At 36.6% G+C, this 13,071-nt stretch overlaps 1 protein-coding gene across 1 annotated transcript in view; it reads right to left on the reverse strand.

Moving 5' to 3' along the window:
• PTPRD (protein tyrosine phosphatase, receptor type, D) overlaps positions 1–13,071 on the reverse strand; it is a 289,678-nt gene that overhangs the window by 101,257 nt on the left and 175,350 nt on the right. Inside the window, 5 exon segments of the mRNA XM_009328051.1 lie at positions 1,965–2,055; positions 6,797–7,056; positions 7,930–8,030; positions 8,442–8,607; positions 8,610–9,031. Coding sequence (XP_009326326.1) covers positions 1,965–2,055; positions 6,797–7,056; positions 7,930–8,030; positions 8,442–8,607; positions 8,610–9,031 — 1,040 coding nt within the window.

Here is a 13,071-nt window from a genome sequence, read left to right on the forward strand (position 1 = left end):
ATATGTATTGGTGGCAATTGTGAAAAATATATCAAGGGTTTTAGTTCTTTATCAGAAATAATTTTCATTTTCCAGTCAATGCGTATCTTATTTCTTCCACCATTAATTCTACAATGTGGTCTCAATTATATCAGTAGAAGTGGGAAACAACCCATCCTGACCCAAATATTTCTGAATTAATAAATGCTCTTTATCAATCTGTTATACAGATTAATGCACCACAACTTGCAGGATGATTAAAATGACCCTTTGTTATGGGAATCAGCAGGACCCGTAGAATTTAATTGCCAAAAAGTTCAATGTCATCTGGCACCTATCCTTTAATCTGTTAATGCTGCTGAATGTGACTATAGTCTTTGGATGTTAAAAGTGGGTGGTAACATTAAATCAGTTTTCCATTACTGTATGTATCTTGCTGTCAAGAGTTTTACTGTTTAACCGTATTTGATGTCACCTAGGACTATGATAATGAGCTGACAGCATTTACAATCCAAGTTCTTTTGAAGGGAAAAAGTTAATAGATCAAAGCAAGTCATCGCTGCAATTGAATCAAATGAGATGATCACATAAATGAACTGGTCAAGAGGAAACATAGGCTTCAATCAGGCAGTCAGCAGTAACGAAAACCATGCCTTCCTTTGAACAGTTGTTTTTAATCTTCTGATTAAGCATTCTCCTGTTGCTGTACATACTCTTCGCTTTTTCAGATCAGAAAACAGACTAAAGACTGGAAGACCTCTATCTATATTTTGACAGCTTTCTACAGCAGTGTTAGTTTGGTGAAGATCTTTATTTTCCTTACATTTTGGTGCAAACATTGAAATTGATATCCATTTTGTCAATGGGAGGAGGGAAAAAAAGTCTTGTGATTGCTCACAGATGATCATTACTTCCCTGTGATTGTATTATGGGGAAGCATATGGTGAGGCATCTCTGTAACATAAAACTCTTGACTCCACCAAAAGAAAATGGGAAAATAGACAGGATCCTGTCGAAAGATCACTAAATCAGGAGTAAAGAAACTGACTTTGATCTCTGGTCTTTGAATTGCAGAGACATTACATGTACAAACTACCATAGCATCTGAATGAGATCTAAAATCCTAGCCAGATACAACAATAACAACACCACCCCTAGTCTTTTGTACAGGGCTTTCATATGGGGCTCTCAAAAGAGCTTTACAATGATAAATATTAGTATTACTCCAAATTTACAGATTGAAAGAAGAAAGACAAGTTCGCATGAGCTATACTGTCATCCAGTAAAACAGAAGACAGGACTGAATGCTGACAGTATACTTCCGGGAATTATTATTATATCAATAACATAATAAATTGATTTCTAGTATTACTGGGCTTATTCCTAAAATGAAAGTACTTCCAGTCTTTGGGTTAATGTCACTTATAGTGTTGAATGATGACACAATGTTGCTCTTTCCTACTTCATTCATTTATTGCTGAGCACAAACTGTCAGTAGAATGGAGACTACTGTAAAACTTTTCTAACCAGAAGCATTACAGCATATGAGAATCAGGTAAAAACACCACAAGAAGGTCAAATGTTAAATTGCAGTGCAAATTGCAATTTAGCATTTGTTACAGGCTTAGTAAACAACCCACTAATGAACCAGACCTTTATTAGAGTTCATATCATTGGTGATTAAGCTTTTGCTGACAACTCATTTCACCTCCTGCACTTTTGCATTACGTTTTACAATAGGAAAAGAATAAAATATTAATGCCAACAAAGATCAGACACTTTATGTGCTTTATTGCAACTTAATGTCTTTATTGTCTTCTAATTTAACTAATTTGAGCTTTCATTTCAGTCCCCACAGGCTAATTCAAATATAAATATAAAACATCCTGACAACCAAAACTTCTAAAACTGGTGAGTTAATCACATACCACTAATAAGATTGTTTCTTTAATAAAGGAGAAGTTGACAACAAAAACATACAGTACCTCATCTAGTTCCATTTCATCTGGACTCTCCCATGGTTTGATAAACTTTCCACGAGACCTCTTCAAAGGCACAATAACTATGTAATAACCTCTGTAAAGGAAACAGTTGGACAAAAGTGAAGTTGAAGGAAAAGGAATAGATAAATTGATGGAATAGGTGTCTGTTCAGAGGAACTTAAGAGAACAGCAGTAGGTTGAGAGCGAACTTTCACACATTATTATGCCACTGCAGCCTTCCAAACATAGTTGTAAAGATTCACACTCTTGAAACAACATCCAGTGTAAAACATTTGACAAAGAAATGGCACTAATTACCTGACTTTTCATGTAAACATATAAATATGTATAAGAAACTTTAATTACAATGTTCTAAAACGCCTACATGTTTGACTGCAGTTTATTACTTCATTTGAAATACAAGAGCCATGGGATATTTGTGCCCTGCCACTATCACACTGGGAAAAAAAACCCCAAACCCCTAAATTGAAACCTATTACCATATATTTAAATCTCAATTATCACCCCATCTTCCCCCATTTTCACGTATCATCAGAATAGCAGGTTAACATAATGTGTTTGTTGACACCAATACTATTATAAACAGAAAATAAGGAAGACTTAGCATACACTCCACCCACACACTCTTTGAGTATCAATCACCATCAGGTTTATCTACTTAAGTATTCTGTTCACAGTCATAGATAAGAGAGCTTGATGTATGCTCTCTTTACAGCTAGTATTTGCAAATTACATATACCAGTCTTCCTCAGAAACATTTTCCTGAAAATATCTTCCTCCTCTCCTCCCATGGAGACTAGTAAATTATACTTTCTAGTATAATAGAGATATGGCACTTTCCTTGTTTCCTTCACAAAGCCTGGATAGATGTCAGGCAGATCCGTAATTTCAGATTAGTGTGAGGAAAGTAGCAGTAGAATCACAACAGCAGGACATCCAGGATGGTATAATATACATCTTCTTGACAAACAGACTTGTCAAAAAGTCAAGCACTCTCCATCTCAGAGGAGAGGGAAAGAAGCTGCTCTCCTTTGTTTCTAGTAACAACAGGGCTTATTCAGAAGGTGTCTCTGCCTCTCAATTATGGAAGATAATTCTAGTGTCTCATGGACCATCTTCTTCTCTTCCAGTCTGCCATTTTTTACAGCCTATTCAACCTTCTGCAGCACTGACTATTCATTTTACTCACGCAATGCAGTTGAAAATCCTAAAGTAATTAATGAAATAGAGTCTACAGAAAAGGACTTCCCTTACAATTGATCAAAAACTATCTCAGTCTAAACTGACTCTATAAACTGTCTTTATTCCATACCAGTGCACACCACTGGTCCATTTGAATTGTTTCTTCTTAATTAAAGCTCCCTGCCATAAAAGAAATGTAACAAAACTTTGGATTTTTAACTACTGTAGTAAATGCACATATTTATTAATTCTTGTGTTAAGAAATCTGAGAAATTTCTCTGTGGAAATGCTGAGCTCCAACAGGAGGTGTTGGAAACAAAAAGCGTTGGCCACAGATTTTTAACTGCTGCTTACTTGCTGTATTCCAGTATTTAAATAAAATCTGCAGCATGCATCCTTATAGTAACAATATGATAAATCACCTTTTACATTGATGTTCTTATTCAGAACTAGTCAGGCTGGTTGAGTGCATATTTTAAACCTGAGTATGTATTTTTAAAATTCTTTGGTTACATGAATAACAAATCCTAGTGAATGCTGATTTAGCCATGTATACAATAACTACAACCTACATAGCTTTACTTTAAGAGATGCCTAAGAATCAAGACAAAAAGCAATAGAGAATTGGCCCCTGTATGTCTTTCAGACATCAAAGATACATCTGCTGGATGAACTGCACCTGCACAGCAGTCTCTTACTTATCCTATTTTTTTCTTCTTCTTCTTTTTCTTTTTTAAGCTAATAGGGTGTTCATCCTTTTTTTTTCAATCAAGGAAATCCCACTCTTTCACACTTTCTTCATGCATGCCTCCCACTCATAACTTTGATCATCCACTAAGACTTTCAGCACATACAGAGTATTTTAAAGCTGAAAGCACAAGCACCTCAACAGCAAGCAGAAAATGAAACTGTTCACATAAATATACAGTGCTGCAAATTGTAAAGGACAACAAAGTTCTGTTACTTCTAGCTAACTCCAGAAAATGCAGCATTTCTTGAAAAACATGTTTTATTATTTGCTTGTTTGTTTTGAGTTTTTTTTTTGGGGGGAAGGGTGAGAAATGAAAGGTTTGCTTGGATATTGCTCGAACAACTGAGTATTACAAAGGCCAAAGTCTTCCATAAAACTGTGTTTTTACCTAAGACTTTGCAAAGATGGAAGAGATTCAGAGAAACATGAACTGTCCTTTACACATAAAAATTGCTTTGGCTTAGCCCAAAATACAAATGAAAATGGAAGAAATTGCTCACTTGAGATGATGCCAGCAAGAGAGATCCATTTTACCTAGCATAAGGTGAGCTCTGCTCCAATTTCTATGCTGTATTACCATCAAACATTGAAATAATGACAATTACTTCTACCATCTTTAATAAATCACGAAGTCTTTTATAACATTACCCTCAATCCCATTAGTGTTTACTTATAATTCATTAGGGCAAACCATTAACTGTTTCACCTTCTGTGTAATTAGTATTATTGAAAGATTCTCAGTGTATAGTGCTTCATGGTAAGATAGAGACAATCATGAGCATATAATGTATCCATAGAGGAACAGCAACTGTAAAAATGTCAACATAGCTATTACACAAAATTGTTCTTCCCATACAAAGACCATAGCTGCAATAATCTTACTCATTCTAGCAAGCATCAGGTAAGCTTTTTCAGTTCAGTATGTAGTTGCTTTGGTACGCCCGCTTCCAAGGGTCAAGTAAATTTTTTTTTGTTGTTTTGTTTTTCTATCTCAAGCCCGATCACATCTTCTTAGAAAATAGATATAGAAGGAGGAGATACAATATTTGCAAAATTGGCAGTTGTACCCTATAGGTTTAACATACCTTTCCTGATGTCACTTAGCCTCTTTCATTTTTTTACACCACATAAAAGGAAGGGCATCGGCTCTTTTTCTGCTGCTGTCTTTGATATTGTTTGACCAACTACCTGCACTTTTTTCTCTCTGTGAATGATCTGCCTCATAAATCTTTTTTGGCTCATTCCATCTTCAGTCTTCCTTAGCTGCATTTGTTACTTACTCAATCTAATGATAATGGCTACGTTTTTCAGTTTTTCATCCTTTTAATGTCTAGAAGTAATTTCTTTCTTGACCTCACCTGCCTCAAAATCCTCAGTCAGCAATGAAAAAGGGGAGCAGCTTTCTACAAAGCCGTCAGTAAAAATCCACCAGGGAGAGGACAAGGAGAATCCCCAACAATATTTAATGACTTGCTCATTTTCCTCCCCATTTCCTTTACATTACACATGGGAACCTTACAGACCAACAAGAATCACTATAAGCAGAGCAATAACACTTATTGATTGTACCGTGCTTCATGTTTTCTTGGCAAGTCTTTATTGTCTAACCTTTCTAATCCCTGCTGACCGTGTGCAATCAGCTCTTTAGTCCTATTTCTGCTGTTTAAATCTCCACAACACCTTTTCCCCCAAAATCTAAGTAATCTCTGGTAAACTCTGCCAAATTTTTCACCAAAACCTCCTGTTTTCTTTCTGGGACCAGTGGGGAGGACCTGCGATTTTTCTTTTAATAAAAAACTTCAGAATTAATTAATCTGAATTAATATAAGTCCAGTAACAATTCTTTAAAACTTCACGTAAATCTGGAATGACTGAGTCTGAGTACTTCAAGGTGCTGCAGCAGGGTAGCTACCCATCTATGGGTCATCCATTCTTCTTGAGAGGATACATTGTTCAAAACACAACTGGCTTCCTTAATCCCTCTTTGCTATTTGAAATCAGTGATGAAACACAAAAGTACTCTGAGAAACAGCTACAAACTGAAGGACAATTCTTCTCCATATATTTCCATCTAGATTTTACTCAGTCTTACATACTTGGCTAAGCAACAAACTTATAAAATAGTTCCAGTTGGAAGAGACCTACAATGATCACCTATTCCCACTGCCTGACCACTTCAGGGCTGACCAAAAGTTTAAGTACATTATTAAGGGCATTGTCCAAATGCCTCTGAAACACTGACAGGCTTGGGGCATAGACCACCTCTCGAGGAAGCCTGTTCCAGGGTTTGACCACCCTCTCAGTTACGAAATGCTTCCTAATGTCAAGTTTAAACCACCCCTGGTGCAGCTTTGAACCATTCCCATGTGTCCTATCACTGGATCCCAGGGAGAAGAGATCAGCACCTCCCTCTCCACTTCCCCTCCTCAGGAAGCTGTGGAGAGCAATGAGGTTGCCCCTCAGCCTCCTTTTCTCTGAACTAGTGAAACCTGAAGTCCTTAGCTGCTCCTCATAGGACATGCCTTCCAGCCCTTTCACCAGCTTTGTCGCCTTCCTCCGGATGCATTCAAGTACCTTAACAACAGAATCTGGCATTTGTTCTTGTTAAATTTCATGCCATTAATCATAGCCCAATGCTCCAATCTATCTAGATCCCTCTGCAAGGCTTCTTGTCCCTCGAGAGAGTCAACAACACCTCCCAGTTTAGTATCAGCAAATATTAGTCCAATATTAGTCCAAATACTACTGCAGAGTGCTGTATTCTCTGTACCGTTTTGAAGAATAAAGCCTGGGTCCACAACTACAGCTCTAGATTCTATTAACAGTAAGAATAATCATGTTTCTGGAGACAAAAACAATGGTATGTCATTCATTCACTCACTTTATATTCTCATTTGAAGGTACTTCTGGAAGTTCCACAGTTATCATGCCGTCTAAGTTGGTCTTTCCAATGAAGACTGGCTTGGTACGAAGCACGTCTGGTGCAGTCTTTGCTGTCACTCTGTGCTGAAGACCGCCAGCACTATTCCCTCTGTTTGTCAGCACAAATGAATATGATGTCTCTGGCTTCAAGTTAGTGATCAGCTTTTGAGTGGCACGTCCATCAACCTCCACCACCATTTTTCCATCATCATAAAGGATCTAAGTTAATATATAAATTGAAGGTTTTGATTACTAAGAGAAGGCAACTGATACTGTCACACTGAATTCAGGAATAAACCTAGCTATAAATTTAAAATGAAAGTTACTGGGCATTTTAGGCTGTAAGATAGTACTGAATTCTCTACTGCAATTAAACTTCTCACTTTCAGGGGAAAAAAAGAACTACATTAATTTGAAGCAGTGTAAGCACTCCTAAAATCCAATTTCACTTATTCAAATTCAATAGGTTTGCTTGAATCCAGCATTTATATCAAGGCACACTTGTTGTTAAGGGTACCTGGACTTTTTCATTCACACTTCTTATTCAGAAAGGTTTTTGCAACATTTAGTTCATAAAATACTGCTCTTCACTCGCCACTGCCTGAGATGACACAAGTGATGAAGAATGATGCAGAAGAAATGCCAGCCAGGCTGCAGGTTACATCGGGTCTACTTTATCTGGCTAATGCTATAGTTAGTGGAGTAAGTTATAACATTGTAAATGTGAGGAGACAAAAACCAAAATGGTACTCAGCTACAGTCACCACAGAAATTACTAAAAAAAAGAAGAAAATTATTCTTTTCTTTCACTGTTTTCTCTAAAATATAGTAGCAACGAACTACAAATTAGCGAGGTGTTCATACCATGCATAATAACCAGTACAAGCCTGACTTGGAAATACTGCCACAACAGTGGAAAGCTCATATTGCCAAACGACTGAATTTAGCAGCTTGGGTCAATATTGCTGATTAGTTTGCATTCTTAAATACAGCAATACCAAAAAAATCCACATATTCAGTAAGCTACTTAACCAGGTGAATGACATTCTCTGGTTTCTGTATTTTCTCTCGTACAAATGGAAAGTAACTTACTTTGAAAGGCAAGGCTGAATTGTAATTTTCTGGAATTTCCCAGGACAGCAAAACAGAAGTCTTCATTACTGCTTTAACATGAAAATTTTTTGCAAACACTGCTGGAAAAAAAGGAACAATGTATATAAACAACATCTTGGAGCTTAGATCTTGTCGTATTTCCACTGCTACCATTTAGGTCAAAAATCAACAAGGATTCAATTCCCCTACCTGTGTGCTCATATTTAAATATCACATTTTAACTCATTTCTCACTCTTATCTAGTGACAACCCAACACATACATTTTCCTTACCTGAAAAAATTGTGAAGATGTTAGCCAGAACTGCTTGGCAAGGGACAACTGAATTCTAAGGCATCCAAAACATATTAAGATTTACATACTTTACCTTTTGTGTTTGATGAACCTATTTTTATGAATGGGCCGGTCAGTTTTATTTACAGCTTCAAAAACACTGATATCCAAAGACCGATACTCCTTTAAAGGTCAACGCCATAAGCAGACAAATCCTACCTTGATCCACGGGTAGTGTCCTGAACTGGACACTTGGACTATATGGACCAGGCCCTTTGCTTGTGTGGGCACGTACTTTTACATCATATGTGGTATCTGGTTTTAAGCCAGAAAGTGTCATAGGGGTATCAGCAGGGACAACAGGGAGTTCAGATGGCTGGTAGGCGAGACATTGATATCTCTGTACAAGATGGTGTATTTGGTGATAATGCCATTTCTCTCTGCCAAGAGTGGCATCTGCCAAGTTAATTGAACTGATGTAGAAGTAGAGCTTTCCGAGTGAAGATTTTGGGGAAATCCACTGGGTACCTCTTCAGGAACAGTAATCTCTTTAACCATCTCCTCCCCAAAGCCCACTTTATTTCTAGCTGAGAGCCTGAAGACGTAAGAAGCTCCTTTGTGAATGTCTGTGGCTGTGAAGTGATCTTCCTTCTCTGAGAACTCCATGGTTGTAAATGTATCCATGTCTTTGCGACCAAACTTCAGGCGATAACCCTGCAGCGGGCCAAAAGTGTCCACAGGAGGGTGCCACTGAATTAGAGCCGTGTTCATCTGTGTGTGGCTAATCACAAGCCGAGGTTTGCCTGGAACTGTAGCACAATGTTATTTAAAGATGATAAACACAAACAGAATTGCATGTACAATTCTTGAGGCTAGTTTTAGCAGGAATAGGGATAAATTTTCTCTTCCCTCACTCTTAGTTCCACAAATTACTGTCTTATGGAAGAAATAATGTCTGCCTCCTGCACTACTGAGTCATACAGTACAATGAACTATGATAGTAAAGCCATTTACTGCTTGTTGTCTTCTTTCCTTACCATTATTTCTAAATACAGAGAACATTCAGAGGCATAGGACATAGGAACAGAAGTCAAGAAGTAAAACTTAAAACAGACATCTGATGAATGGTTCTGCCTCACTTACAAATCCTTGCTTACAAAAAAAAGAGTATTGTCATAAGTATTCTTTAATTTAATCCAAGGCACATTTCTGCCATTCCTGTAAATGGAAAAATAATTAATGATAATAATAATAGTAGTAATAATAATAATAATAATCATAATGGAGAAATTACAAGTTTCTAGATGTGTCAACATAACTTTTGCCATTGATAGTTAAAATGGGGTAGAAAGGAAGACAGACCAACCTTGTCATCAACAATCATTACTACGTATGACAGAACCCTATCATTCCACCTTCCATTCACAAATCACCTCCAGCATGGGCTGTTTCAGCTTGGAGGGGTAGCACAGTTTGGAATTTAATTTCTTGATTGCCCTGGCTTATGACATATGATTTAGTTTCCAGCATGGTCTTGGTGCACGTGAACTGGACTTCTGAAGAAGACTAAATTGGAAGCTCTTCTTAACCTGCACACCAGATACACTTAAATCCTTAATTGGGACCTATTGGTCCAAACTGATGATTTGTCTTTCAGAGAAGTTCAGACTGTAAGTGTGGTGAGAACATTCAGTCTAAAGGATCAAATTAGCCCTAATTGAGGGGGAATTCCCATTATACAACTTATATGGTGTACATCTTTGGAGTCCCAATATCAATTGCTCTTATTTACTGTTTCTATTTAATGTATATATTTATTTTTATTTATTCATTTATTCATATTCATTTATATACATATATATTTCATTTATATTTTCATTAATATTTCTATTTCAAAATAGTCTGTTTCTATTATAATGACTTATTTGATAATGAAGCATATCCGTAACTATTTAGAAATTTGGTGTTCATTGTGTACCAATGCCTGACAGGTCAAGAGACTAGAATAGTTTTGGGAGTAGTAGTGCCATGATAATATAGTCTTCCATGAAGACTAATTAGTTCCATCCGCATTCAAAGCCTTCCCACATGAATGCTGCATTGTGAGCTCTGGTTCCTGTATTTAAACACTTCAATGGATTTTATTACTTATCTTCAATTCTCAGGCCCCCAGCAAATCAGATTCTTATTGTCACAAGTTTTGACTTCCATTCCATAATGAATTAGGAATAAGGAGGGAGGAATGGCATGGCTTGAAGAAAATTCTGCATTTACTAAGCTCTTTCCTCATTATATCTGTCGTAAGTTGTGACATTGCTTCTAACTGCGTAAGAATTATAGCTAGTTTTTCCATAAATTTTCCAAATATCTTTGCTTTTAATTGTCTAGTTCACCTGCAAGTATTATTACCAGGAATTTTGTAAGTTTTTTCCTACACTTTCTGCTGTGTAAAGAATATCTCTCTGACTAGTTCTGACTTTTCCTCATTGATTATTATGAGCCTTTATGGAACATAGAAAAGGCTGTGAAGGCCTTTTGCAGGCCATATTTTTCTCTACATTATAACTATTACTGAAACCAATGGAGCATATGAAAGTGAAGAAGAGTCCACACAAATAAAAAAATAACTCCTTCAGCTTTCTAGAGGAGAGACTGCTGGAAGGTGTCACTAAATTATTTTTGTGATAAATTGCCTTTTTTTCTTGGGCCAGACCTCACAGTTAGAACTATTTTTTAACCTTTGTGGTAACTACAGAGAAAGAAAGAAATTACTACTTGCTGTTGATCAGAACAGGGGAACTAATAAAGCTTACTTATCCAATAAAATATCCTATGATTAAAATGGTAAATAACAGCAGTCACTTTTTTTTCCCCTTAATATGGAGCCTATCTGATTTTGTGAAGTGTATGAATGTCCTTTTTTTCAACATGCAACTATTGACAGAGAAAGAAAATGTTTTTCTGTCTCTCTTCTTTTTTCCAGATAGCTTTCAGTTAACATTTTCATTTAGTATGATCACTTGTGAATATTACAGTCTTGTGGGACAAACGGCAGGATTCTGTGCAGTCCTATATATACAGTAGTGTTATGGAATAGCTCTATCTAGGAACCTCATCTGACAATAAGACTTGAGTTTGCCATGAGACCAAACGAAGTGAAATTGCCCATGAAAAAATACATTCTCTGATCTAGTGAAGTCCACTTCCGTTACTACACAGCAAGATGTCCCTCACACACCCCCCTGCAACAGTCATTACACCAAACAGTTGTAATGGCATGCCATTACTAGTAGAAGCTCATGCCATTACTAGTAGAAGCTCATGCAAGTTGCCTTTGCCAAATTACCCGAAGTAACGTTTCTGTTAGCTGCTATACAGTACACCACTGTCTTAACGTAAATTCTCTCCTCTTAGCTGAAATCTGTATTTCAAGAGTGCTGTCCAGTACAGAGTAAATTCCAAATAATGGACAAGCTGTTGTGCTATGAGATTCTTCAGCTACTATGACCCAGAAATTAAAGGTCTGATTAAATTCTCCATAAAAATGGTATGATATCACTGACTGGTAAGTCTTAATTTTTATCTAGGCCTTGTAAATCACGTATTTTGTAACTTCTGCCCCAAGTAATTTAAAATTTTCAAATACTTTGACTTGAATATGTTCACTAACATTTTTTTCTTCCATCTGATTTCAAAAACTAGAAAAGGAAACTGAGTATAAGACAAAAACACACTCTGGAGTGAAAATATTAACTGCATTCAGTGACTTCATGAATCACTGCAGTTACTGTACTGTAGGCTCACTTACATTTGGTGAATCTTTCCCATCTAGAATGTAAATGATGCTATTATATAACTAACTGGACGCAGCTGAATAGTTACTTATCATTTGAATAACTTATGAATAGTAAGTCTCTCCAGTAAACATTTAGACCTTTATTCTCCTTTCATATCTCTTATGGATATAATCGCACTCATTCTAATACAGCTGCACCTGACTTAAACCTTTAAAAATTAGTCTAGAAAGTCAGACTCTTCATTTGCTTTATTGTAGTATTTTAATAACACTTTTTTAGGAAAAAAAATCAAATGGAAACTCTCAGAGAATAGGAGGGTGTAGTTCAGACCTACAAGCCTCTAGTATTATTGCATCATTCCTTCACCTGCCTGATGTATTGTCATAGAAAGACAGTGAGCTGGAAACTCTTGGTACTGACTATATTTATTGTCTCCTTTTTCAAAAGCCTGCATATGAATTTTCCTTACAAAAGGAGCTCAACCACAGCAAGCCGTAACAGCAAGTGAAAAGGTGTTCATACAACTTGGAATGTATGAAGGAGCAAAATGGTAACTAGCTGTTTTCCTAAAGACCAGGAACAAACATTACTTGTCCACAGGATGAAGCAAACAGCAAGAACAGTGTAGTATATGTTACATTTACAGGCATGCCTCTGATTCTCAATTGCTCTTCAGTCACTCAGGGTTTTATGGGACATGGGATTTGTTCATCTTTCTAAAGCAGAAGCATCAGAGATCTTGGAAGCATGAAACATGAATAGTCAATAAGGACTAAAGGCACAGAAGCTTTAAGTTTTGCAAGCAGGTTTGCATAGCCTATATTTATGTGTAGAAACTAACCAAATCATAATCTATGTAATTGTGTTTATTTAAATTGGGAACTGAACTTTAAAAACAATAATGGATTGAGTGTCTTTTTTCTTAAATCAAGTTCAAATGCAAGCAAGAAGTATATATAACTTTTTTCCCCTAGACCATGAGAATTCAGGAAAGGTAAGTTGGAGGGTAAGTTTCAGCAGCAGTCAAGAGTAATGACTAGAAGGTACTCTAA

This window comes from Pygoscelis adeliae, unplaced genomic scaffold, assembly GCF_000699105.1.
Source record: "Pygoscelis adeliae isolate BGI_AS28 unplaced genomic scaffold, ASM69910v1 Scaffold45, whole genome shotgun sequence".
Classification (NCBI taxonomy): domain Eukaryota; kingdom Metazoa; phylum Chordata; class Aves; order Sphenisciformes; family Spheniscidae; genus Pygoscelis; species Pygoscelis adeliae.